Here is a 27,892-nt window from a genome sequence, read left to right on the forward strand (position 1 = left end):
TTTTACTTCATGTAAAGAATAGCAGCCAGGTCTACAGCTGGCAAGGGGAATAATTATAAATGTGCTGTTAAGTTATTTTAAAAAAAAAGAAGGGAAGGGATAGAATCTCCTGTCAGCGATAACAAGTAGGACCTGCAAGAAATTGTTGCAGTGTGGAATGGAGTTCAGGGTGCCTTCTTTCAAGTAACTCCATTCCATTTTCCCTCCCTGCCCCCCGGCAATGTGCAGTGTGTTAGCGTTCCGTAGCCGTTGAGCTTACTCTGTCCTCGCTGTCCTAACCCGTAAAGATTTTTCTAAAGTTCTTTCCTACTTCTGGAAACCTTGGGGTTCCCCTGATCATGCTGATACCTCCCTCTTCTTTCTCAGGGGCCCCGTTTTGTTTATGTAGCCATTACAACTGAGTGTACCTGAGTTTGCTATTAGTATATATGATGATGATGATTTCAAAAGTGTTTCATTCTCTATACAGGTTGAACTATTAGTTTTTTGCTCTGTTGTTTCTGACCTTCCTTTTAATCTTGATCGCTCTTCTTCTCTCTGGCCTCACCCTTCTCCCTAGGATGAGAGAGACCTTTGTGGTCACGGCCAGCCAAGATCTTACGATCAAAGTGTGGTATCTCCCGGACTCCCTGCTTTTCAAGGAAAAGCCAGGCATTGAAAAGCCAGCGAACAGAAATTCATCCAACGGAAATCCAGTCAATGGAAATCCAGCTGCTGGAAATCTAGACACCCCAAAGCCAGGTGCTGGAAGTCCAGCCAATGGAAATCCAGCCGTGGGAAATCCAGCCACCTTGACTCCAGCCGATGGAAATCCAGGCGCCCGAAAGCCAAGCAATGGAAAACCAGACAAAATTGAAATTCTTCAGCCCCAGCTGACAGAGAAGGCTCATGACAAGGTAGAGCAGTAATAGAATTTGGAAAGATGTGTTTTGGGGCTTGCCAGACTTATTATCCACCTAGCAGAACTTTGGAAATGCATATCAGGTAGATCGGGGTGCAGAAACCTGCAGGCCTCATGTGGCCCCTGGATGCCTGTTGTGTAGCTCCCATGCCCCTGTTGCCGAATCTTCCGCCCCCCTGGGCTCTGGTCGGGGTCTCTACTTTCGCACTGCTAATGGTGGCGTGGAAACAGCCAGGCCTGATGGGTTTGCTGGAAGGAACGTAGGCTTTAGCCTCCCCCTCCCTCAGTAACCCTGAATCAATCTCCCACCCCAGCAGTCTTGTGCAGCATTGCTTGGAGGGGGTGAAGTTTACCCCACCCCACCGCAGTGTGCGCACGTGCAGTCCCCAGGCCCCCAGCCATCACCATATACAGACCTCAGGGGCACAAAGAGAGTGAGCCCCTGAAGTTCATGCTTTTTGGAAGGGTGTGAGCTTTGACTCGATACAGAAGTCTTCGTTAGGCTGGGTGTTGAGGAAAGCAAAACAAAAAACGGTGGCGTTAGTCCATATCTTGATGATCCCCTGGTTTTTGTCACATCTATGGACTATCAGTTTCAAAGTGGACAATGTAGATACCTGGAGCAGGAATAACATTTCTAACTTTGTGATCATGATTAGGAGATCAGGTTTGTGCCACAGGCTCAGTCCTTCCCTTTGGTGTGTGAATTTTCCCATCCCTTTTCTGGGATAATTTTAGTGCAGTGCTGTGTCTGCACCCATGGTAACCCCAACCCTGGTTAGTTTCAAATCAGACATTGCATATTTTGGGTCACGGGGAAAAGGATATGATGATTTAAACCTCTTGTATGTTTAAAAAACTACTTTCCAGATAAACGTTAATAATAAAAGGAAAACTACACTTGGAAGCAGCGTTAGAAGCTGGGCTTGCTAACCTTGGTTAAAGTTAACCATGGTTAGCATTAATACTGGAACAGCCATAATACCTGCTGTGGTTAGATTTCCCAAAAAATGGCAGGAGGAGGAAGCACGTGAGTCCATGGCACACTTGTGCTCAGGAGACTGGCAACATTGTATCTGCGCTGGGTCAAAATTGAGTTACCATGCAAATTGTGCTGTTATGGAGAGGTTTTGGGGGGACAATCTAGCAGATGTATACAAATATGAAAACCAATAATAAGAGAGAGAGTTCTCTAGCTTTTGTTGTTATTAAACATGTAGAACAGCCTTCCCCAGCCAGATGCCTTTCAGGTGTTTGCGGCTACAATTCCCAGAATTCCTGACCATTGGCCATGCTGGTTGGAGCGGAAGTGCAAAACATCTTGAGGGCGCTAGGTTGGGGGAGGCTGGTGTAGGACGTCAGATAGTTTCCTTCACTGCTTTCCTCTGCTGTGACTTACAAGAGAACCGAGACACTTAACTGTTCTCTCCCATCTTTGTTTAGGACATTAACAGTGTAGCTGTTTCTCCCAATGACAAGCTGGTTGCGACGGGATCCCAGGACAAGACTGCCAAGCTGTGGAGCTCTAATGATTGTGTGCTGCTGGGAGTCTTCTATGGACACAAACGGGGCATCTGGTGTGTGCAGTTCTCACCTGTGGACCAGGTCTTGGCCACCTCTTCAGCAGATGGCACTGTGAAAATCTGGGATCTGCAAGATTTCAGCTGTCTGAAGGTACCCCGTTGGGTGATCTTAACACATAGTGATTCTTATTCGTGGGACAGAGACCTTGGAGCTTCTACTTTCTCCATCCTAGATGGTTGTTCAGTCGTTAAGTCGTGTCCGGCTCTTCGTGACCCCATGGACCATAGCATGCGAGGCCTTCCTGTCGTCCGCTCTCTCCCGGAGCGTACTCAAGTTCATGCCCTAGATTACATAGTTAAAAATACCTTTTCTTATGTGTAAGAGGCTTATAGTTTAGCAAAAGGTGTGTTGGGGCAGAAAATTCAGGGATGGCCTCTGAGGAGAGGCAGGGAGATGTGTAGAGCGAAGATATCTTGACAACCAGAAACCCCATCTCATCTTCTGATTTTTAGCTTTTATCAGAAACTATCCGTGTGTGTGTGTGTGTGTGTGTGTGTGTGTGTGTGTTTTCCAGCAGTCCTGAACGCTAGATGGTTTGTTTCTTTGTTTCTTCTAGAAAACTGCAGGATCCCTGAGTTTTAAACTATATGAATAAGAAGGCTTGGTTCTCTGAAATTCCAGATAACTGGTGGCATTCACCCTCATTCCCTCTAACAGTGAACTCATGTGGTTGAGTGCCTTTCAGTTTGGAAGTGAAGTGGGGCCCACCCCAAAATAAGTAGCAGCTTCTACATAATAAGAGAATTCCCTGCCTATGCAAACGGATATTCATTTGTGAATTTAAAAAAGATACATTTTTAAACAAACCCAAAAGTGGCTTGACAAGAATCTCCAGGCTTCCATGCTTAGCAAGAAAAAAGGGTCTAAAGTTGGGCAGGCTGGGTGAGTCTATCAGTGTAGCCTCTGGCTAAAATGGAACGTGAGTCTCTTAGTTGACAACTCCTTTCTCTGCCAATGGGGAGGTGCAGCAGACAGCAAAGAGTTAACTCCTCTTTCATAGAAGGTGGAGCCGAAGGTGGGGGGGACCCTGTATGTCTTTCTGGGAGAGAAGGAAACCTCCCAGTCATTGGCTCTGCTTTCTACAGGAGAGCAGGACTGATCCGTGTTCCTGGACTTTGCTTCAGAGTAGACCTTTTTCTTCTCTGTTTTCCTCTTCATTTCTTTGCCCCCTCTAATTTCCAAGGCAGGGACAGCAGGGAATGCAGATTCTTCACTGCTTCTGAGCGCCTAGGAAGTGAGGAGCCCTTTCCAAGCCCCGCCCCATCACCACCACCCGGTGTGCTCTGCTCTGTTTGTCAGATTCAGCTGCTGCCTAAAGAATAAAAATTAAAGGGGTAAAATAAGGAGCTTGAATGCAAAAGGAGTAGGTGGTTTGCTGGGTACTTCTGGATGGGTATTTTTATGCCACCTTTCCCCACCAGTTCAGGGCTGATCACTCAGCCTCTTGTAAAGCAAGTCTGGACAAGGCTTCTCTGGCGCAGATATGTAGACACACTCAGTTCCAGAAAAAGTGACACTTATAGCTAGCCCAGCATGCTTCCATGTGTTCATCCTGGCTTCCCCCCTCCCTTCCCTCACCAGACGTTTGAAGGTCACGACGCCTCTGTGTTGAAGATTATCTTCGTGAGCCAAGGGGGACAAGTGCTTAGCAGGTATGTCAGGAGTGCAGAACTGCTTTCAGCCCGAGGGACGAATTCCATTTCCAGCAGATTTTAGCTTGAAGGTCTTGCTGCCAGGAACTAAGTGTTAGGAGAAGCATTTTAGGGTGGGGAAAGCACTACGCAAAGGCCGGGAAACCACCAAATGATGGGTGGTTGGGGGAAAGTTGGGACCTGGGGAAGGCTATCAAAAAGTCGACTCCTGGTCGGAGGGTTTCCACAGCCTCCCATTCCTGCTGCCTGAGAGAGTGTGTTGCCCTGGCTTCTTCAAATCGCACTCTGGGGTGCCGTCACAACCGCTCCTCCCCGCTTGTGTTGTTTTAATATGGCCCTGTCAGCCAGCCGCCCCATACTGCTGTCCTCCTGGTGCGGTGTTGGACTGCAACTCCCTTTATGCGTCTGGAGGGCACCAGTTTGGGGACGGCTGCTGTAACCTGTCTTGAGTGGGCAGGATAATACAGTGAGTTAAACCCAGGTCCATTCTTCTCTTGCTTCCTCTCACCCTTCCCCCAAAGTGGCTCTGATGGTCTCCTGAAACTCTGGACGATTAAGAACAGCGAATGCGTGAAGACCTTAGATGGCCATGATGACAAAGTATGGGGCCTGCACTCCAACAAGAAAGATACCCTGGTGGTGACAGGCTCCAGCGATTCCCGTGTCGTGCTGTGGAAGGTACAGGGCTCACGTTTGCCTGATGTAAAGATCATATTGATAGCCTGGGGTACTTGCTTCTTCCTCTTTAGTTTCCTTTTCTTGCTTTTCTTCGTTATCTTTCTTGCATCGCGCTAGTACACTTTACAACAGCCTAGTAGCCTTCACAGACACACAAAAAGATTCGCCCTTCCTGTGTCATTCTAATCTAATAAAAGGGTGCCATTTCTGAACAAAGTTGGTCGATCTTACTTGTCCATTTCTTCAGTGAACTATCAATTTGTGCCATTTCAAGCACCTTTTGACAGCCATTTCATTACAGCAGGTACAGCGACAGGTTCCCATCGCTGAGCCACTGTTTTTTGCTAGGCAAGAAGATTCACAAATGCTCTCTTGTGTGCCCTATGAGGATCACCTTCTAAGTAATTTAGAGTAAAATATCAAAATCCATATGAACTTGTTTTATGCTCCGTCAGATAATTGGTCCACCCAGACCTGCATCGTTTGTGTTGACTGCTAGTAGCTCTGACAAAGGAGAGTTTTTTCCATCACCTGCTACCAGAAGCTTTTAATTGGAGAGGCTGCCAGGGATTGAACCTGGGACCTTCTAAATGCAAAGCAAGGGACAAGGCCCCTTCGTTAGCCTCTTGTTTATCACTTGACAGATTAACCGAGCCTCTTATCAGAAAAACATACACCTTTGGGAAGGACCGCTAAATATAAGTCTGTGTTTTGAACTGTACATCTTGAACACCTGAATATGTTTACCTGGAAGGTTTTATTGGGTCACGGACCACCTGTATGTTACTTTTTATTGGGACTCTCTCAAAGATGAACAAGCTTTAAACTATCTAATTATTTCCTGGATTTTCTCCCCATGACTTCTTGGGTGCAAATTCCCATCTCCCTGGCCCAGAGGGTGTTTATGCCACTCCTCTGCAATCATGTTTATCTGCTCTTGGAGAAATATACTCTGTTGTCTGAAATAGGTCTTTCAGTCTATTAAAAAGTAAGCCTTTCCCACTGAAGAAACACTCCAAATGTTATTTTTATTTTGTTTAATAATGCACGCCAACAGTGAGGGTTTAAGCCAAGGTTTTTATCATTACAATGGGATTAATTTTTATTTCAGTATTTTCAAGACATTTTTTTTCAAGCCAATGTAAGGGATCCAGTGGTGTTGCTATCAGTCCTTTTTCTAATGATTTTTTCAGATTTATTCCTTGGAAACTATAATAATCTAGTAACGATGTGCAGCTTGTATTTATTTTATCTTTTTCGGCCCCTTTTGTTTAAGGCAAGCCCTCACAAGATGACTTACAATTAAAATGTTAAAAACAAAACAGTTGGAACAAACATAATTAAAACATTGGATTAAAAACATATATAAAGGACCATTAATAAGATCAATAAAAACTTGGTAGAATGAAAAAGTATTTAGGGGCTGCTTAAAGGCCAGAAGAGAAGATCCGAGCAGAATTCTCAGGGGAGGGACTTCCACAGATGTGGGGCCCCCACTGAAAAAGCTGTGCTCATGGTCCTGCCAACCTTCATGGTGGGCTAGAGAGCAGGGCTCCCAGTTCTTAGGGCCTGGTGAGGTTCCTATGAGTGCAGGTGGTCCTTCAGCTTGCTTGGTCTAAGACCACTCTAGGCTTTCAAAGTTAGTGGCTGCACTTTAAATTGAGCCTGGAAACAACTGGATAACCAGTGCAACTGATGCAAAATGGGTGTGATGTGATCAAACCACCCAGCCTCCCCAACCATTCTGTCAGCTGAATTTTGCACTGAAGCTTTGGGACTGTCTTTAAAGGCAACCCTATGTAGATATATGGTTTATATTGATTTTGGGTTTTTTTATGGATTTCTGTATTTGTATACCTAAATCACTTCAAGACTGCTTTTTGAGGTGGGAAGCGATGCATTAATAACAAACAACAACAATAGCATTTGCAGTAGTCTAGTCTGGATATAACCAGCGCATGTATTACTGAGTCCAGGGCTGCTTCCTCCAGACAGTGTCCCTTTTGGTGAACCAGCTTAAGCTGGTGAAAGGTACTCCTGGCTATTGAGGTCACCTGCACTTGGTCCACACATCTAGATAGCTCTTGGTACACCCATCTCACCTGATCTTTCAATGGGAGGTAGCAGTTTTCTTCCAGCTCTTCACCACCCTATAATCCACAAATACAGGTGAAAACATAAATAAAGGTTGTGGGAGAACAACCATTTTAAGCATGACATGCTTTTTTTAAATGCGACCATCTATCTACATCCTTTTTAACATCATTCAAAAATCTACCATACTTTAGTTTTGCAAGCTGTTCCTAATTAGCCAACACTTTCACACTGAGGCACCTAACAGAGCGATTAGTAAATTTCAGGCCTGATTGATTAAAAATTTGTACTTGTTCTAGTGCTGTTATGTTCAAAATATTTGCCTCAGATTTCCCGTTGTTGATGTTGTGGCTCAATACTAACTCATAGGGCTGGTTCACACGATCACTGTGGGTTAAATAAGTCATGGTGGCTTGTTTAAACCACAGTGCATTCCATGCACCATTGGCCTAATCACCCCCTCAGGCGCGGCTTGTCATGTTATCCAAACCTGGGCAGCATGGCTTGTTGGTGGGGGAAACAACTCTCAATTAACCCTTGAGCTGTTGTTGGATTGAGGGTCGTCTCCCCCTACAACAAACCATGCTGCCCAGGTTCAGACAACATGACAAGCCATGCCCAAGGTGGGCAATTAGGCAAATGGCACCCACCACCTGCCACGATTTAAACAAGCCACCATAGCTTATTTAACCCATTGTGATCGTGCAAACCAGGTCATAGGTATTAATTAAACAAAAAAATTCTTGGATTTCTGGTTATTAAGGGAGCACCAAAGAAAGTATGGTATCATTCCCCATAGAGAGACCTTTGCACTCTTCTGTATTTTAATGTAAGTAAGGTTGTTCTTAATGGACATTTTTGTCACTGGAGTAGCAAATGTAATTTTTATTCAAGTCATTGGATGCCTTCAATCTGCATATAGAACAGAGGTGGAGCACATGGGGCCCTCCATATGCTGTTGGACTGCAACTCCCATCAGCCCTAGCCAACGTGGCCAATGGGAAGGATGATGGGAGTTGCGGTCCAACTTCTGGTGGGCCACACATTCCTCATCCCTGATATAGAAGGTGTTCATCACTTGAAATAGATAGGGCCATTCTACATGATCAAACACTTTAGTCGCATCTAAAAACAGAAGAAGGGTGGAAGTTTTGGTAATATCCCCCCTTCCTTCAGCACCCACACAAACCCTCCAGAACATTGTGGGAGGTGGTACTGGGGGCTGAAGGGGGAGGGGAACTGACAAAGGTCACCTCTCCTCTCCACTGGCAGGAGCGAAATCTGGATCCAACCCAAAACTAGTTTATGTGTAAAGAACAAATACATCCTAAGTAGGAATTGGAGAGTGCATTAGTTACATGAATTAACTGACAGGTTCAGGAACAAGCTAGTTTGCAAGTGAAGAAGGAAATCCCATGTCCAAGAATAAGAAAAAACGTTCCTCTCAGGCAAACAAGCTCACTAAGTGATGAAGCAGGTTAGTCCGTAACTAGATCCTGTTTCCATCTTGGAAGGCTTCCTCAGCTAATACAACATATAATTCAATTGCTGTGTTAAATTTTTCCAACAAATACACTTTGCTACAGAAGCCTTCAGTTAAGTCTTACATCAGAAGTGGGTACTTTTGCCTTCTAAAAGCGGAGTGAACAGCCGATGGTGCACTAATCAGTGGGAAAGGTTTTTAGCATCTTTTCGTGTTGCCTTGCTCTTAGCTTGTCATGCTAGAGTATCTGGTCTAGTGTCTAGCCGCTTCTGCCAAAGGGGTCAAAGCAAAGCCCTCTGGGCACGTGCTTGCTCGGGGCGCTGCACCTCCAGCAGTCCCTATGGGGCCAGCAGGTTGAGTCAAGGTCCGTCTTCTGAATGGTCTCTGTGAGCAACAGTGCTCATTCTCCACGGTTCCTGACACTTACCCCCCTGGTGCAGTGGATGGAGGGAAAGGGGTTTAGGAACATAGGAAGCTGCCTTATACAGAGTCAGACCCTGGGTCTATCTAGCCCCGTGTTGTTGACACTAACCAGCAGCGATGGCTGTCCAGGGTTTCAGGGTGGCATTTTTCCAGGCCTACTTGGAGATGCTGCCAGGGATTGAACCTGGGATCTTCTGCATGCAAAGCAGGGGCTCTACCACCGGGCCACACACAGCCCCTCCCTGGAGCATTATCTGAGGCTACACACACACGTACATCAGCTCTCCCATAGATTAGCTTCATTTCTGAAGCTATCAAATAGGTGCATAAAATCATTCACCTCTCCAGTTCCCTGTTAGGTCTGTAAAATAATAAAATCTAAACATTCTTTCTCAAAAACAAATTATATTCTGCACCCAGAATAAACTGTAAATTATAGTGACTTGAATGCATATGTTTAATTAGCATGGATTAATGTGACTGTGTACATTTTAGTTGTTGGATGGGGTAGGGAGTAACATTTAAAACATTACTGTGTTCTGGGGTTGGCTGCTGATTTGGTTCTAAAGAATCAGACAGGATCCCATATGGTCCAGATGTTTTTCCAAGGCATCAACCACTCCATTTGGCTGTTTTTCTTTTTGTGTTTCTGTGTTCTTGTATGTTAAAAGGATGTCACCAAAATAGAGCTTGAAGAGGAGCAAGCAAAGCAGGAGGAGCAGATCCTGAAGTGAGTGTCTCTCCGCAGCGTCTGCAGTTGGGTGGAAGATGCTCGGGGGCGGGGTGGGGGGAGGTGAATTCTGCACAACATCCCCCCAAGGTTTCCCTCGCTCCCACAAATGGGATCGCACACACTTTATATAAATTCAAAAGCCAGTGTAGTGAGCCGGTTAGAGCAGTCTTCAGCAACCGGGCGCCCCCAAGGTAGGATGGGCTATAACTCTGATGGGAGTTACAGTCCAGCACGTGAAGCTCACTCTGGGCAATCTTTCAGCCAAACCTACCTCACAACGTTGAGGATAACATGGGAGGAGACAAGCCATGCATGCCTCACTGAGCTCCTTGAAGGAAGGGCAGGATTAAAACACACACACGCGCATAACCCATATATATGGGTTATCGGCCAATTAAAGAAATTTTAGACCATCAGTGATAAGAGTTTTCATATTAATTAGATCAATTTGCATATGGGTAAAATGGTTCTGAAGCAAGAACTCTTTATTTTTAGATTTATGCTTGTGGAGGAGACCTAGTGTTGGAAGAGGCATCCTTCCTGTGTGGGGAATGCTTCTAACAGTGGGGACATCCCCTTAGGTACTGAAAAGGTTTTCTTTCTAATTGACAATTTAGCCAATTAAGGGGCAATCCTATGCATGTTTAGACAGAAAAAAGTCTTACAACTCCCAGCATTCCCCAGCCAGCATAGCTTACTGGGGAGTGCTGGGGGTTAAAGGAATTTTTTCAGTCTAAACATGCACAGGATTGTACCCTTAACTGATTAAACTTTATAGCCATGGTAAACAGGAATGTGACTACAGCTTTGCAGATGAGACTTCAAAAGTTATTAGACTGCGTGAAACTTTTTACTACTTTGCCTGTCCAGAACGTATGAATGTGAAGTCATTTGCATTTGTGGCACTTCATCAGCCTGAAAATTTAGACAGGTAGATAAAACACTCTCCCAGTTCCCAAAAACATCTGCTCACCTGGAGGCTATTCTTGCTCCCCACAGGTGAGTGCCTCTTTGAAAGCCTGTGCCGTTTTGGCGTGGTTTTGAGTGGACAACAGTTGTGCTTGTATTGAAATGTAAATGATACTGACAGTGTGCCTGGTCCTGTAGACGACCCAGAAAAGACACTCCTCCCTGTCCGGATGGCTTACAGTAGGCAGTCTGCTATTGCAGCCCTGGGGGCAAGGCTACCCTCCCTCAGTGATTCATCTGGCCCCCAAATTGCTGGCCTTCATGGCAAAAGTGGGGTATGGATGAGTGTGTGTATTTTTCAGTCTAACTTGAAAGAAAGGCACCAGTAGAAGGGAAGGCTAAGTGGTGCTTATGAAAGAGGAAGGGGCACCATGTGAGAATGGAGGCGATCCCACTGTGAGACCTGGGGGAAAGACACTCCTCTCAGACACTGTGACCGTGTTCGGACAATTGTGGGGGAAAGAAGCCACCGTGGCTTCTTTCACTGCCCCGCACGTGCGACCGCTATTTGCATAATTACCCACAACGCTGTGCGGTTTGCCGTGTTGTCCGAACCTGGTGCGGGTGGCTTGCCACCTACCCTACAAGCCATGACTTGTTGTGGGGCGGGTAAGAAGCCACCCCTGCCATGCACTGCGCCAGGGTCGAACAACACAGCAGCCTGTGTGTTGGCGCGGATAGTTACGCGAGTGGCAGTGACACGCGCAGCAGAAGACGGGCGGGGAAAAGAAGCCGCGGCTGCTTCTCTTCCCTCTCCGGTCGTCCAAACGCAGCCCGCCTGGGCTGCCTGCAGCAGGCGACCATGTTTACTGCCTGCCATGCAGTCCTAAGAGGTAGACGCTCACCCTTGTTGCATGCCAGCAGTGAGCCAGCGCCCTCTGATTCTTGCTTTGTGTTCTCAGGGAGCAGGAGCTGTCCAACTTGCTGCACGCGAAGCAGTACCTGGAAGCATTGGGCTTGGCAGTCTCCTTGGGCTGGCCTCACACGGTGCTGACCGTTGTCAAGGGTAAGACTTTGCTAAGACAGAACGTCCAAGGTAGCTCCCCTTAGCCTGGGCTGGGTCTTGAAGAAACCACCAAGTCCTACTCTGTGGCTGGCAGCCCGGACCTGTGCACATCGCACACGTTGCTGAGTCCCATGGGCTGACTCCCAAACAAGCGGCAGTTGTTAGCTTTCTGGGGCCAGGCAGAGATGATTTTATTCTTCCGGATTTATGAATGTTGGTTTTTTAAAGATGCTGTTAGTATATTTTTTATTATCTTGTTGCTGTAAACCACTCTGAAAACTTTGCTGAAGGGTGGTCTATCAGTCTTAAAAAGAAATTAGGTGTGTGCCTGAAATTGCAGCCTCTGTCACTATCAGCAGTTTGCTAAATTGTGCTTGGTTTGATTTGGGTGGATGGAAATTTTGAATTTTTGCAAGCTCACTTTTGTTAGTACAGGGTGGTTTAGAATTCTCCCACTCACCACCCACCCAAATTTCCAGCTCTGATGGTGAACACTTCTTGCACCGTGGGATTTCCTGCTTATGGGGAGAAGCATATAAGAATATCAAGGGATAGAAAGTCAGATTTACAATACAGTCTTCTGCTTGCATACTCAGAATTAAATGGCTGTGTTCAGTTAGGCTTACTCCCTAGTATGTGCACAAGAATTTGCAGCCTTGGTGTGCTGACAGAACCTTCCCCAGCTCATCCAGCCCTACCCCTGTGAAACATTTCCCCCAGACTTCAGCTCGGTGTGTGACTCATTGCCTGTGTTCTTAAAGGTGAAGCAAGGGATCAGGATGGACCTAGGCTTCACGAACCGTTCCCATCCCCCCCGAAATTAAAATTGTTTGGCTATTTTGTATCTCTCTTAGCCATTCTTAAGGAGACCAATGGAAAAGAGGACTTGGAAAAGAACATCGTGAAGCTGCGGAAAGACCAGAAAGGTTAGTTGGCATCTTGATGAGAGATCCTCTCAACGCGCGTGCGCGTGAGTGCACCAAAGGGCCAGACTAGACATTATACAGCAGGTGCCTGTTTCCAACTTCTCTCTTCTTTTTAATTCAGAGCAGCCACAGGGAAGCTGGCAGTTTGAACAGCAGACTGGTGAGGGCGGTGGCTGCTTAAGCCTTTCCCCTCCCAACATTTTTCTGATTAAAATCCACCATTACCACAGACTACTTTTCTACCCGTGGGGGAGGGGGAGAAGAAGCAGACCCTTATTTTCCCCCCATAGGTGGAAAAGCAATTTGGGAAACTTCCTTCCGCAACCTCTGCGGGGTTACTTAAGACCTGTGTGCCCTGGGGAGGACAGACATGAAGAAGCCCGGGCAGCTTGTGCCTCCGGTTCCTGAGAGAACTCTACAAAACATTGAACAGTGTTTGCTTGTTCTGGTAGTTGAAAGTTGCAAACTGCCTTGGCTGCCTCGACAAAAAGGCAGCATATAAATGCAAGAAATAACTAAGGGCACAATCCTATTGATTGCACCCTTGATGATCGTAAGACTCTGAACTCTGAGGCTTATGATCATCCTATGCGAGGCAGGAGGCACGGTGGAGGTGATCTTTGCTTCCCCGTCCTCCAACCCATTAACATACATATAACATAATTATAATAGTTACATAAGTAGAACAGTGCAATAATAGCAACGAGCTGTGAATGATCTAAAACAGCCTTCTCCAACCTGGTGCCCTCTAGATGTTGTGGACTGCAATGCCCAGAATCCCTGACCATTGGCCATGCTTGCTGGGGCTGATGGGAGTTGAAGTCCAAAACATCTGGAGGGCATCAAGCTAGGGAAGGCTGACCCATAACAGCAAGAAATCTCACAGGACTTGCAACCTGAGCCTATGCACAATTCCACATTTTACAGCTGCTTGAGTCGGACAGACAAAACAGTTGCATGGAGCGCGTTGCTGCAGCCATTCTGCCCTGGTTTCAACCCCAGATATGACACCTGCCCCTTTTTCTGGTGTCGGCACTAGCAGGTCCTTCCAGTTTGGAGTTTGTCTCTCTCAGCATCCCAGGCAAGCTGGCTATGGCCCTAGGCTCAATCCAGGGGTTAACCAACTTGGGCACAGGTATATCTTTTGGGATGCTTGCTTCATCGTGGGTTGTTCAGCTGTCAAACAATATAGGCAGTGGGCAATGTCTGCTACGATGGCAGGGGTGGCGGGAGGGCACACCTGGCCACTATTAGATCCTTCATTTAGAAGTGTGTGCAGAGACCATCTGGTGACAGGGGCCTATATCACCTGTTGTTGTATGATTTCATCCTTGGATTTATTGTCTGAGATTGCTGCATCTTTATACATCGAAGAAAAGACAACTACAGCAAAATCCTGTACATATATACTCTGAAGTAAGTCCTGTGAAATGCAGTGTGGGGCTTACTCCCAGAGAAGTGGGAATAGGATTGCAGTCTCCACATCACCGTTGATTTGGGCTGGTTATCAATATGCAGTCCTCAACAACATAATTGGCAACCGTCTTTTGGTAAACAGAGGAAAGGGGTTATCTAAACCGTATGTGACTGAGAGTTGCCATTAAATTTGGCCACCTAGGGTAAACATTTGCCACTGAAATTAAAATAAAAATGACTGCAAAACCAGAATTGAGTATTGCTCAACCTGAACTCTGCACAAAGCTATGATGAAAACAACCCATTTTAAACCTGCAGGTTTATAAAGGGCTTTTGTAAATGTTGGCATCCCTAAAACAGTTTGTGAGCAAGTGAGAAATTAATCTTTTGTTAAAATCGCCAGTGTATTTTCACCCTGTATGCTCCTTTCTCAAAAGAAATGGACACAACATATTCTGGTCTTTCCTATAAACATGAAGAGTGAAGTACTTAATGCCATTTTGCAGGGTCACTTTGACCCTTAGCATGTGCATGTTTAAACACCAGCATAAGCAGGCGTCCCTCTAGGGGTCAGTAATGACCCGGTGCTTGCACAGGAGGAACCTTTCCTTTCCTTTCCTAACCTCAAAAGCTATCAGAATAAACACAATGATTTTCCACTAGATTTGGCAGGCAGGACTGACATTTCACATGGCAATTCAGTGCTTACCATAGGTGAGGATTACATGGGGCAAGGAGGTGTAGAAGACTTGTAGAAAAGCGTTGTGGATTTTTTTTAGCACTGTCAAGGGTACATTTGACCCCGATTATCAATGGAGGGGTTAAAGTGCCACAAGACTTTGTATGTGAATACATGCGTGTGTGTGTCTCGTAACATACTAAGACAGCTACCCAAAGAGTGACCGCATCCTGTGGCAGTGTGTTGCGCAGTTTGGTCTGGCACTGTATGCTGTGTTTCCTTTGGTTGGTCTCAGACCACTGGCAGGTGTATTGGCTTCCCTTCCTTGAAAGACGCAGGCAAGCTCCGTGCCAGGTCTAGCAACCCTCACAGGTCAAGATGTGGATCCAGGGTGCCAGCCTGTCTGTAACTTGCCCTCATTCCTAACACGTCTCCCCTTCTAGAGGCCTTGCTAAAGTTCTCTGTCACTTGGAACACCAACTCGCGGAACTGCCACGAGGCCCAGGCGGTGGTTGGAGCCCTCCTCAGGCATGAAACGCCGGAATCCCTCCTGCAGTACGAAGGCATCAAAGCAGCCGTGGAGTCCCTCCTCCCTTACACAGGCAGGTGTCTTTCCCACCCTCTGATGTTCTTTCCCCCGCCGCAGGGGCCCCAGGCCTCATCGAGTTGGTTTAATTCCATTTGTACCTCATCTTTCTTCCAAGGAACACAAGGCGGCATACATGGTTCTTCCTTCCCCCATCATATCCTCACAGCCATCTTGTGAGGTCGGTCAGCCTGAGAGAGTGTGGCAGGCCTGAGGTCACCCAGTGAGCTTGGCAGCTGAAGGCTCCAGTTCCTGGAAGCATGCAGTCATCACGGAGGGGAAATAGGGCAGCTCTTCAACACCCCTCTGCTTGAAGGCAAGGATCGAGGGCCTCTAGGAGATCTCTTTCTTTTGTCAGTTGGTCACTACTACTGGCCTGAAGAAAGCTCGAGCCAGGATCTCCTGTCTCCACTTGGAGGAGGAAGAAGCCTTTCCCCTGGCCTGTGCTTTTTTCTTGCTCTCCCAAAGAAAGGGGAATTCCCAGGCATTGGCTCAAATAATGATTGCCAACTCACCATGTTTCTGGAGAATCGGCAGCGATCTACTTCATTGCAACTGTTACTTTGGATGTGCAGTTAATTGATGTCCCCCCCTGACAAGACTCCAAAGGCCCATCCCCACCTCTTCAACAATTTTCTCCCCCTTCAACTCAAGCCATGGGTTTTGAAGTTCCTGGCTTTAGGGGGTCCTTGTCTCCTTGTCAGTGTATCTGTCAAGGAACTTCTGCATCTTCCAGAGGACCCTGGGAAGCGTCCCAGAGTGCACACTTGGTTCGCCCATGGTGCTGGCCTGGCCCAGCCTCTCAGGGTGAGCCGAGGGTGCTGCAGCGCGACAGTCCCCTGTGGCTGTGCGCAGCCAAAGGAAGATCGGGAGTGCTAAGCTTGGGCTTACAGGAGAGGGAGGGCATGGAGCTGCTGCGTTCACATGTGCTGTTCTGCTCTCATTCTTGGGGTTTTCTCTTGGCAGAACGCCACTTCCAGAGGCTTGGCCGGTTACTGCAAGCCTCCACGTTCCTTGATTTCATGTGGCAAAACATGAGGTTGGCTGATGGGTCCAAATGGGATGAGGAGATGGATACATGACTGGAGTTGGGTGGTAGCGGCAGCCGAGATGGAAGATCATCTACCCTGCAGCCCTTGATTTGTGAACACAGGTTGGCATTCCTATGAGCAGCATGTTTTAAAGTATTTGTAAAATAAATGTGTTCTTTATTTTTACAAAGGCACACGCTCCTTATCTCCTGGAAGAGATGTCCAGCACCACCTCTTTTGAAAAATTGTACTTCGCACGCTGAATTCTCAGGATGAAGCAAACTCCATTCTGAGTTCCACCAGTGTGTCCTCTGTAAGAGCAGGCTGTGGTCATTTATGCCAGCCTTCCCCAGCTTGGTGCCCTCCAGATGTGCTGGGCTGCAAGTTAGCTAGGAATGATGGGAGTTGCGGCCCAGCACATCTGGCAGGCACCAGGCTGGGGAAGGCTGAATTATGTGAATTTCCTGCTTGCTGCCTTGTAAACATGGACCAGCTGACAGGGGCCTCCCAGGCAATCTCCCCTCCACCTGCTCGCTACTGCATGAGGCTTGCTGTGGGGCTGCGAGAGAAGACCCCTGCCCCAGCGTAGATGCAGACTGATCCGGCAGAGCTCTGCAGCCCCACCATGAAATGGTGAGGATTGGGGTGTACAGCCATGACAGGCACAGCTAGTCAAACTAGGCTGACCCGAGAGGGAAAGTCTGTGGCTATTGCCCAGAAGAGGATGGCGTGACCAAACCCGTGCTGGCAGCGGGGGTGGGGGGAAGATTTTAGGGAGCCTCTGAGGAGCTGAGGCCCATTTGCCCTCACAATGAGCCTTGGGGTGGCCAAGAGGCCTGTGGGTGCTGCATGCTTGGGTCTGTGTGAGGCAAACCCAGCTCAAGGGAGGATCACAGGGGAACTTTGGCTCACCGGCTCCTCCCTCCCCATATCTTGGCGGATGGAGATAAGTAAGAGGTCCACACTCCACGCTGGCATGGCGTTCACAGTATAAGAATGTCTCTGGGGCTGACTAGAAAGATTTATTTGGATGCACACCAAAGTACCTTCAACTTAACACAGCAAGTGTAAATATATTAACTTACATATTGTGTATACATGTACAGTGATAGCAATAACATACTGTGTTTGTTAGAAGAGGGTCATTCGCTGTAATTGGAGGGATTTTTTTTTTAAAGTTATCGATCAGCAGATCACAGAACAAAATGTACCACACAATCCTGTGTGTGTTTACCTGCGAGGAACCCCTACAGCACTCCAGAGGACCTACTGCCCAGACAGCATGTTTAGGATTGCAGCCTTGGCGTAGCGGTGTGGGCGTGCAGGGAGGGTGCCGTCCAAAGAACTTGCAAGCCAGGGCAGGATAATTAATTAACAGGTGCAAGGGGAGCATGTCTGGAAACATAACATCATATTAACAGCATCGAAGCCCAACCAGTTAAAATGAACCAAATAAATCCCAGTTAAGGAGTCTTCCCCTTCCTCCATACCATCTTAGACTTGGTTACCAAAACACTTCAGCCACACTGAAGAATGCTGGTACTCCTGCAGGTCGCAGAAACTTCGTGAGGCGTAGGAGCCGAGTCAGAAGGGACCAAAACACCATCTAGGCTGCCCCCTGCTTTTTTTTTGGGGGGGGGGTTTGTCAGACAGAAGTTGTATCTGTCCAAACTTCACCCTGTTAAGCCTGCCCCAAGCAAAGAACACGTGCACCACAGAGGAGGTCCTTGCAAAGCAAAGATGTTGAGACAACTCTAATAAGCGAGTCAAATCGCATGCTACTGAGGAGAGGAATTCCAGTTGTTGGTGTTCTGATCAGGATGAAAATTCTTTGTCCACTCCAGTTAAGTTAATCAGCTTCTGATTCAGAGTGACCCAGCTCCTGGGCTATCTTACGGGGGAGCATGGGGAAATACACCCTAAAAGAGGATGGTGCTTTCTGCATTAAGCTTCTGTGCAAAACCCCAGATGATCCTGTACAGAGAGAACCTCTCAATCAGAGGCTTGGAGAGTCGCTTCTATTTCGCCTCTTTGGCCAGGCCCTCCGTACCTGGAGAGGCACCTGCCCTCTTGCATCAGGCTCAGTCCTGACCATACATGGACCCTAATGAGTGTTTTTCTGCAGAAGCTCTCCAGGGCCCAGCCAACAAAGCAGTCTTGTTTGTGTCCTGTTTGCTCTACGATGCCATTTAATGGCAGGCTGTGGGGCTGGCCCTGGGCAGAGCCCTTTGCATGGCTCTCTTGGTTAGGGTGGTGCACCTCTGGAGGATTTCATGCGGTGAGGGGCGCGGGGGCACCGTCGGGCTGTCAGGGGTGGGCTCGGAATTGGAGGAATGAAGCGGATGATCCGAGCAGCCTAGAGGCTCCTCGCTGAAGCCAGAATCGCTCCGTTGCATGCTCTCCAGGGGCAGGGAGGGGCTGTCTTGCCTCAAGGTATACTGGAGAGTCTCTGTGTGGGGGTCGGTGCCTGCAGGATTCTGGGGCCAGTAGAATGCCTGTTCGCTCCCGTTCCCCGAGTTGTCAGACAGGGGCTCCTTCTCAGCTGCCAGGCTGGAGCTTGGCATGGCCACAGCCGAGCTCAGAGAGAGGGATCTGGTTCTCCCCTGGAGAGGGCCTTTCCCTTCTCTCGCCTGAGCCTGGGCTGCCTTCCCATGGGAGCCTTTCTGCTGGGCTGGGGAACTCTTGCTCAAGAGACCATGAGCTTCAGAGAGGTTTGGGGTGGAGATGCACAGGCTGCTATTGGCAAGAGCCAGGAATCTGCTGTGCGGGTTTTGGTAAGGCTGGAGGAACATGGAGGGGACATACCCAGCATTTCCATTGTACCTGGAAGACCGAAAATGCAAAAATATGTCACATGAAAGTCGTATTTTTAATGTGACCCAAAATAACAGGAGCACCAGGCTGGGCCAGGCGAACGGCATCCAGCTGAGAGCCTAACCCCCCCCCCCCCCCCCGCGAGAATTCATTCCATGTTTGATACAGGAATTGAGTCTAGTCTGTTTATTTTATTAAACCCCACAAGTGTGTGCACGTAGGGGTGGGAAATATCTGCACCAAACTCTCTCCCAAGAAAAGCCAGTCCCTTCAGTGGGTGTAAATTATGTGGCTGCTGGTCCATAAAGAGGAATTCGCCAGAAGGGGGTGGTGGGGGAAGGGAGTGCTCCTAACCCATCCCTGTAGAGCGCCTTCTCGTGTGGAAAGGAGAAAGGGGCTCCCTAAAGCTTAGGCGCTCCTTATGGCAGGGGTGAGCCAACTTCAGTCCTGGGTGGCCTGCTTCATTTCTCTCCTCGAATCCCTCTGGTTGCACCCACTGTACTCTCAAGCCGCGGAACACATGCCCGGGATCTCTTAAGACGCCATGGCCTGGCTTGTCTATACTAAGTGAGCCTGAGGTTGCAGCGGCGGATGTAGATGTATGTGGTGCTATGACCAGTAGGTGCTACGTGGGCATCACCAAGACTTGGCCAGTGGCCTACCAGGAGGGATGGGTGAGAAATTCATTCAGTTCACATGTTAGCGTAAACTTAACAAATCTGCACTTTTAAAGCCTAAATATGAACCGGAATGTAGTTAGACTCCGTACTTTTCCGAAGTTGGCAACGAAGTTCGTAAATTTAGAAGTATGCACACAAATGTATACATTTGAAAAAGTGCATGCAAAAATGCACATATTTTGAAAAATATTACACACTAAAATTTTAATAGGAAAAATACTTGTAAAAATGGCTACATTTGCAAGTGTACAAAAATCCATATGCATTTTTGTGTAGGCTAAAAAAAATTGCAATGCAATGCAGAAACAGAACGGAATGACCTTAAAAGTAGAACCTGCGTGAACCCGAGCTTGGCAGAGTTGCCCCTCCCTAGCCACCAGTGCGCCAGGTGCAACCTTCCACCTGCCGCTGACTTACCAGGCAAGCCACCAGCCATTGTCCGATTTCTCAAGCACCTCCACCACAACACCAACCTTCACGGAGAGCTCATCCGGTTCCCTGGCCTCGTAGGCCCGTGTGAGGAAATACAGCATCCCTGAAAGGAAAGCGGGGAAGGAGTTGTCCCTTCGTCCTGGCTCACCACCCACTCCCTGGGACGTTCTGCTCTACCAGCAGGGAAGGCGATAGTGACACGTGAAGCTGCCTTCGTCCAAGCTGGGCTCTGGCCCCTCTGGCTCGCCCAGCATTGCTTGCGCTGACTGGCAGCGTCTTGCTCGGTGACCGTGGAAATGGATCCGGGTGGGGCGCTTGCAGTCGGAAGCTGCCTTATACTGGGACAAACTGTTTGCCCAGCTGCCCTCCTGTGGTGCCCTGTGACTGGCCCTCCCCAGGGTCTTGGGCAGAGAGGTCTGTTGCCTGATCCCTTTTGGACGGGGGCCCCCAGGGCCTGGACCCGGGACCCCCTGTAGGAAAGCAGCTGCTCTGCCGCTGAGCGACGGCCACTGCCCAAGACAGCGACTGGTGCAAGGCAGGCTTTGTCTCTAAGCGGGCCTTAAACCGGTATGGTCTCCACTGCACCGTCGGCCATGGGGGTGGTGGGAGTTGCAGTCCAACACATCTGGAGGGCACCAGGCTGGGGAAGGCTGCCTTAGAGCACAGCTGCTTACCAGAGAGCAGCGGCCTCAGTGGAGCGGCATAGGGCGCGTTCACACTGTGTCTGAAAGCGGGGGCTGCATCTGGGGAAGGGCTCCAGCATGCGTCCCATCCGGGATATCTCCCGGTCAAGGCCTCTACCTGGCAGCCTGGCAGAGCAGGCCAAGCTGGGCGAGGTATGCGTGTGTGCACCTAGGAGAGAGAGCTGGAGTCACCTTCCTCGCTGGGCTCCCTGGCGCTGAGTGCCTCCTCGTTCTCCTCCAGGTATGGAGCTGGGAACCAGGCAATTTGCTTCCTGTAGTTTTCCACCAGCCACCAGCCTGCAGACAAGAGAGCATGGAAGGTGCAAGGGGTGAGCAGCTAGATCCGCGGGAGCGCTGCCCAAGGGCGCTGTGTTACTGCTTTAAGGAGCCATGTTTGTCCTTAAACCTGCTTTGAAGGCTGAAACGCTTGTTGAGGAGAAGTGATTCAGTGTAAGCCTCGCTCTGCAGCCCCCATAAGGCAGAACAGCCCCCCTGCGTATGGGTAGGTCATAGTAAACAATCGTGTCTGGCACATTTATAGCGTACATTTGAAGGGTTAAGCGCTTCTCATCCCGTACAAATGTGTTGCAGGATAGACCTACTGTTCTCACCGTATTGCAGATCAGGGTGGGGGGCTTGTTTAAGGGTGCCCAATGAGCTCAGGCTGGGGTGAGATTTGAACCAGGGACTTCTCTCCAGCCTATGCCATCTCCCTACTACACTATATCACCTCAGTGAAGAGTCTCTTAAGCCAACAGCCAAGCCCTCCTGGAACAGCTCCTCCCAGCATAGGTGGTGGTGATAACACTCAGCAGTTTAAGGTATTTGACTGACCTTGTAATCCTCACAACAACCCTGCAAGGTAGTGAGCATTCTTAGTCCTATAATGCAGATGAGGGACTGAGGCTGACAGAAACCAGCTTATCTAAGGCCACCCAGTGAGTTCATAGCAGAAGAGAGATTTGAACCAGGGTCTTCCCAGATTCGTAGCTCAAACCTCCACCTGCTCCCCCCCACACACACACATACATACTGCAGCAGAGGTGACGGGTTGTTGACGGACGCAGCACTGCTGTGATCCATACCTGTCTTGTCCTTCATGAGAACTCCCAGCCTTTCCCCTTTGATGGCTTTAAAGGGCCTGTTCTTTGTGTCGTTGGTTTCAAAGGCTTCAACGCAACTGTACATCTGGGATACAACAGGCTGTGTAATGGTTGGGCTGGAGGGTCTGGGTATGTCTTCTTTCCTGTCTCCCATTTCAGAAGGCAAAACGATGATGCTGCAGGGGGTGGCAGAGGACACTGAAGGTAAAATCAGCACAACAAATAAGGCTCAATTCAGACATCGCCTCCAAAGAGGCTTCAAAGAACGTAATTACACTTTGGCGTGAGATTAGAATTGGCAGGCTATGGTTTGTGTCTGGCAGGCAAGCTGGAGTCAGAAGAAGCCAAGCGATGGGTTTGCAAATAGTGGTTTATGCTAACTAAAGGTTGGCCTGAATTGACAAGGAGAGTTAGGGCCGTTGCTGTGCCTCTGGACCACAGAGACAGGAGCGTTGAGCAGGTGGGAAAATGAAAGCAGGCAAATGGCTTCCAAGCAGTTGTACCATTTGGAAGTTTGAGCCATAGTTTAATGTCTGAATTGAGCCTCCTACGGTGCGTGCTTTTTTGCTGACACTAAAAATCTCCTTTCACAAACGTCAGTACCTGTTTTCTGGAAATGAAGGGCTCAGGTCTTGGCTCTGTGCTCCAAAAAACTGGATCACATCTTCCCCCTGGGTGATTTTGGGCTGGGTCTTCAGCAGCTCCTGGCAGTAGACCTCTAGCAATTTCAGACTCTCCATGCACCTGCTCAACGTCTGGTTTTTCCTCAGCATCACTTTGGCATCTTTAAAGGAACAAACAGTGGCAAAAAGCTGTGAAGGAAAGCTATTCTGTGGCAGAGCCTCCCCCCAACCCATGTCCTTCACAGGGCACATTTTCAAGACTGCAATGTATGGGGGTGCTGTAAAGAGTATTCAGGTGTGTCTGCAGAAGGTCCAAGTATAGGGTGGGATGGGGGAGATAGCTGTACTTCACCAGGCCCTGGAGTTCCGGGTTGGGGGGTGGCACAGTCTGCAAGCCCATTACATGAGGAAAAAATTGAGGCTAAATTATAGGTCGTGCTTGAAGACATTTCTGCATGCTTGTGTCCCCGATCTGTAAATCGATATCGGGGTGGGCAATGTGCAGCCTGCGAGCTGCGTTTGGCCTGCACTGCTGCCGCTGCAGAGGCTCCCTAAGGGCAAATTTGTGCTTAGGAAGCCTCCATAGTGGTTTCTCGGCCAATTTTGGTGGTGCAGCCGCAAGAGTGCAGCCCTCGGGGTGGTTGGCAGGTGGAGGGATTGTCCCGCACACTGCCCAGATTTGCCCACCTCTGTGGTGATGTGGTGGTGGTTCAGAAATATCAGGAGTTTAAACGAAGGCTCAGAGAAATTATGTGTGGGCACTGTGTCTATGCCATAGAGCAGGGATGCCTGGTGGTTTCCAGCTTCCATGCTGTCTTTTCTCATTCTAAAAGGTTGAAATGCCTCTCTGAGGCTTAGTTACTGGTCATAAAATCTTTAAGCTAAAATAGGCTGGTGTTTTGGCCCCGCCTCATTTTGCAGTTAGCCCCTCCCACCACTGAAATGTGCCCCCCCCCCGCCAAAAGCTCCGAAACAGAACGCAGCCCTCCTACTAAAAGAGGTTTGACACCCCTGCAGTAAAGCTTTCTGTGCTGATGGGAGCGGAAGCGGTCGCAAACAACAGATTTCACCAGTCCAATCAGATCTGAGAAAGGCCTCCATCGCCCTTTTACCTCGAAAACGCGGGATGGTCCGTTCAGACTTCTTCAACAGACCACTTTCAATGGGGAATTTTCTCTTCAGTTCTTTCTAAATGATGAACAAAATGAGAGACAAATTAGTCACACCGCTGTTGCTTCTCAGCAGGAAAGAGGCTGATAAATTATTGGGTGTGAACTAGAACAACTCTCTGGCTACAAATCCATTCGTTCAAAATCAAACTTACATGGAGTTTCTTAAATTCTTCAAATGCCCTGTAGATGAGGATGTTGTTCTGATCTGACCAGGACACAGAAAGCATGCAGATCTGAAAAAGGTGAGCAGAATACACGGTTCAGGCAGGAGCTTGCTTGCTTTATTAAATTTATATCCTGCTTTTCAGCCAGAAATAGTGCAGCCAACAGCAATAAAAAGGATGAAATACATCCAAATGTAAGAGCACATTGGCTTCCCAGCCAAGTTTTAGCCTGGGCTTGCTTAGTTCCTGAGATGGAATGGGATTGGAAGCATTTGGCTTGGTGTGGCTGCAGGAAAGTTAGCATCTTTCCCACATAAGCTCTGTGTCTGGCAAGGGCATTGCTAGGCACTGGGATTCAGGGGCCAGGCCCATGGGGCACAAATCTGCATAAAATCTGCACATACTAATTGCCATCAATATATGTAAATTTATAAAAATTCTAGGATTTATTTAAATTTTACAGGATGCAAAGCCAGCCGATTTATTTCTCATCTAAAACTCAAATTCTTCAATAAAGTCACATCCCAAACCAATGGAATTTTTTTTTCTCAGCTTCATTGCCAGGCAGTGGGGAGATTTGGGTGGATGGGTCATAGGCATGTGTGGAGAGGAGAGTTAAGTCCCCCCTCTCCGGTTGCAGTCCCCCTTGAAAACTTTCCCTGCATGGCAATTAAGCTAAGGAAAAAACCTTCCACTGGCTCTGGGAAATAGATCCGGGCCCTGGGCCCAGGGCGAGCAATGCCCCTGTCTCATATGCAACCGATAATTCTGAAGGTTTTGCTACTAGAACAGTCTTCCCTCGTGTAATTGTTTCATAGAATTGAAGGGACTTCAAGCATTTTTCTCACTTTCATACCTTAGCCCATCCTCCCCCAAGCTAGTGCCTTCCAGATGTGTCAATCGCTATCATCCCCAGCCAGCACGGGTCGGAGAAGGTTGCCCTAGAATATCTCAAGGCATTCAGTGCCTGCGGCAGAAACCTGAGATAGTAACTGCCCCTCATGCTACTTCACCGGGGACACAATCCCCTGGAAAGTCATTCCACGCAAGCCCCACTGCAGTAACAGGCCGGGTCTGTCTGTCTCGCTCTGCCGCCCTTAACAGCACCCCAAATCATGGGAGGAGTGCACCAGAAATCTGGGCAGTTGGGCAAGAAATACTCCCCCCACCCCCGGAAATACCAAGCACACTCACTCAACACCCCCACACACACACACCAGTCAGGTGAATAAACTCTCCTAGGAACACTCCTCAGTCACTGTTTGTGCAAAGGGACAAAGCCAGCAAGAAGAACAATGGAAGCCGCAAGGACCTGCATTTGCCTCGGGGTTTCTGCCTGTGCCTGGTGCTGGAGAAGGGTCCTCTGCCTCTGCACAGCGGCCGAGGTTGCGCTATGCCAGCCTTCCCTGATCTAGTGCCCTCCAGATGGTTGGGACTACAACTCTCAGCATTCCTGAGCATTGGCCGTGCTGGTTGGCACTGATCAGGGACTGAAGTCCAAAACTTCTGGAGGGCATGAAGTGGGCTAAGGTTGGGCTCCACCAACATGGGTTTCTACCACACCTAGGTCCGTTTCCAGAGGTTTTCAGAATTGGGTACCAACTTTGGTTTTCCAAAATTAGGGCAGCTCAAGCAAAGTGTCTTTGAGCTCCCCTCTAAGCATATGCAGAGGGGATTTTTTTTTTCTAGACACCTATGGGCAAAGTGCCTTTGAGCGTGTGCAGGCTATGCCACCCTCCAAAAGATGCCATTTTTGTTGATTAAGAGATGCACCTTTTATAGGAAGAAGATAAATAATGAATCCAGCAAGCATGCATTTTACACTGGAATGCAGCTATCTTGCTGAAGTTCACAAACCATTGACCACTGAGGCAAAACAAAATAAGAAGATACAGTTCTTCAATTCAGTTTGAGAGTCCGTCCATGTGTGTAGTTTTAAAGTTACACTCTGTTTTATTAAAGTTATGTTTTCTTTGTCTTTTAATCAGATCAGTAATTTATCTTCTATACATCAAGAATTTAAAAAATAAAATAAAGAGCACATTGTGAACTCTTTTGCCCAGCCTTACACACTGGAAGATGATACTCCACCTCTGCTAGTCATGTATTAGCCAATTAACCGGGAATGGACAAATCTATTTCCAACCCATTTCACTTTTGAATGTTTTTACCCATAGTTCTGTTCCATTCTGTTTCTGCATTAGCTTGCAGTTTTTAATTAGTCCCAAAATACTTTTAACTGAACATTTTAATACATATTTAAAGGAATATTTTATCTTAAATATGTGGCATATTTAAACTACAAGCATCCGGAGAAGAGCAAAATCTGCTATATGGCTAAATTCCAATCCACACATTAGCTTGAGAGGCCCTGTTACAGATGAGTGAAGGATTACGTTCTGAAGATTAAATTCTTCTGCCATGCCAGTGGCGAAACAGGCAATGCTAGGCAGTCCTAGATTAAATTGACTTCAGTTTTGCACTGACTCACACTAACCAGCAACCAATACAAGCCTCTGTGAGTCAATGCAGGACAAAACTGTCTGCAGAAAAAGTTTTTTCTAGTTGACAAAGAAGCGAATAAGTCACTTGCTATTTGTCCTGGAGTTTTATCTCTGTCATTTTAGCTGTTGAACCTTCTTGTTCATAGTTTACGTCAATAATAAAGATGCACAGATCCAGATAGTAGTGCTGGAAGAATTAAGATGACGCATACTTCAAACTAATTCAAAGTATTGTAATGGGTTACTTTCTGTTTGTGGTCTTACTTTGAATTGTTTTGCAGCAATTGTTTATAAATGGAAATTAATAAAAAAAAGTTATAAGTTAAGATTACTTTTTAAAAATGCTATAAAAGCTGTCCCCAAGGAGTTCTGACACTTGCCAAATGCAGCCCTCAAATTACTGTGCAAGCAAAGGAGCGCAACCGAAATACCTTCTGTTTTCCATGCTTTAGCAAGCCCACAGCTTTCACCTCCACTGGGAACCTGATGCTGCTCATCCTGCCTTGCTTGCAGGTGCACAGCAGAGTCACTTTGAAGCACCTGTTTCCTGCAGGTGAGGTATTTAAGGGCAGCGGAGAAGGAGGGGCCAGCTTTTCCTAGCCATTGCTAAAACTCAGCTTCCTCCTCTCTCCAGATACTTGGCAACGAATCCTGCTCAGATTTTTTTGCTAAAAATGACAGATGCTCAGCCCAGCCCATTGCAAGTTCATCTTGGTGCATCTCATTGCAAGTACATGCTTGAGGGTTGCTGACCCAAGACATTTTGGGGCGGGAAGAGGAGCCCACATTGTGCCTCACCTTTGCCCTCTGCGAGGGCCAACACTTTTAAAAGTGAGCACCAGGTTGGGGAAAGCTGAGTCAGAGTGTCAGATTAGGAGCAGGTGAGACCCCAGTTCAAATCAGCCATGAAGATCACTGGGTGACTCTGGGCCATTGAGCCTAGCCTACCTCACAGAGCTGTTGTGAGGACACAGCAGGGGGAGAATCATGTAGACCTCCCTGAGCCACTTGGGGGAAGGGTGGGATAAAAATGTAATGACTTAATTAGAATTATAGAATAGCGGGGTTGGAAGGGGCCTACAAGGCCATCGAGCCCAGCCCCTGCTCAGTGCAGGAATCCAAGTCAGAGCATCCCTGACAGATGGCTGTCCAGCCTTGTCTTGAATGCCTCCAGTGTGGGAGAGCACCCCACCTCCCTAGGGAATTGGTTCCATTGTCGTAGTGCTCTAACAGTCAGGACATTTTTCCCGATGTTCAGCCGGAATCTGGCTTCCTGCAACTTGAGCCCATTATTCCATGTCCTGAACTCTGGGATGATCAAGAAGAGATCCTGGCCTTCTTCTCTGTGACAGCCTTTCAAGTACTTGAAGAGTGCTATCCTATCCTATCTTGAAGAGTGCTATCCTATCCTATCCTATCAGTCTTCTCTTCTCAAGGCTAAACATGCCCAGTTCTTTCAATCTCTCTTCATAGGGCTTTGTTTCCAGTCCTCTGATCATCTTCGTTGCCCTCCTCTGAACCCTCTCCAGCTTGTCTGCATCCTTCTTAAAGTGTGG

At 47.9% G+C, this 27,892-nt stretch overlaps 2 protein-coding genes across 5 annotated transcripts in view; one reads left to right on the forward strand and one right to left on the reverse strand.

Moving 5' to 3' along the window:
- TBL3 (transducin beta like 3) overlaps positions 1-17,376 on the forward strand; it is a 36,214-nt gene extending 18,838 nt beyond the window's left edge. Inside the window, exons 14-23 of one of the 4 annotated variants that reach the window (XR_014785621.1) lie at positions 560-896; positions 2,345-2,575; positions 4,067-4,137; positions 4,659-4,815; positions 9,487-9,545; positions 11,420-11,523; positions 12,378-12,449; positions 14,988-15,146; positions 15,249-15,446; positions 16,097-17,376. Coding sequence is in view for 2 of the 4 variants with exons in the window: in XM_084819016.1 (XP_084675142.1) it covers positions 560-896; positions 2,345-2,575; positions 4,067-4,137; positions 4,659-4,815; positions 9,487-9,545; positions 11,420-11,523; positions 12,378-12,449; positions 14,988-15,146; positions 16,097-16,212 (1,306 nt within the window). In the remaining 2 variants the exon portion in view is untranslated. Of the gene's footprint in view, positions 1-559; positions 897-2,344; positions 2,576-4,066; positions 4,138-4,658; positions 4,816-9,486; positions 9,546-10,043; positions 10,167-11,419; positions 11,524-12,377; positions 12,450-14,987; positions 15,447-16,096 lie in introns of those variants that run through there. The other 3 variants (XR_014785620.1, XM_084819016.1, XM_084819017.1) reach the window with 3 other exon arrangements.
- Positions 17,140-26,874, reverse strand: NOXO1 (NADPH oxidase organizer 1). The gene is made up of 8 exons (XM_084819018.1): positions 26,768-26,874; positions 23,821-23,901; positions 23,609-23,684; positions 22,477-22,657; positions 21,856-22,049; positions 20,963-21,067; positions 20,073-20,190; positions 17,140-18,984 (listed from the first exon to the last, which is right to left on the reverse strand). The coding sequence occupies exons 1-8, from the start codon at positions 26,831-26,833 to the stop codon at positions 18,351-18,353; spliced, it is 1,455 nt and encodes a 484-aa protein (XP_084675144.1). The 5' UTR covers positions 26,834-26,874; the 3' UTR covers positions 17,140-18,350.
- Positions 26,875-27,892: the final 1,018 nt, after the last annotated feature.

This window comes from Heloderma suspectum, chromosome 12 (genome assembly GCF_057233095.1).
Source record: "Heloderma suspectum isolate Gila_16-S chromosome 12, 16-S_ref, whole genome shotgun sequence".
In the NCBI taxonomy this organism is placed as follows: Eukaryota; Metazoa; Chordata; class Lepidosauria; order Squamata; family Helodermatidae; genus Heloderma; species Heloderma suspectum.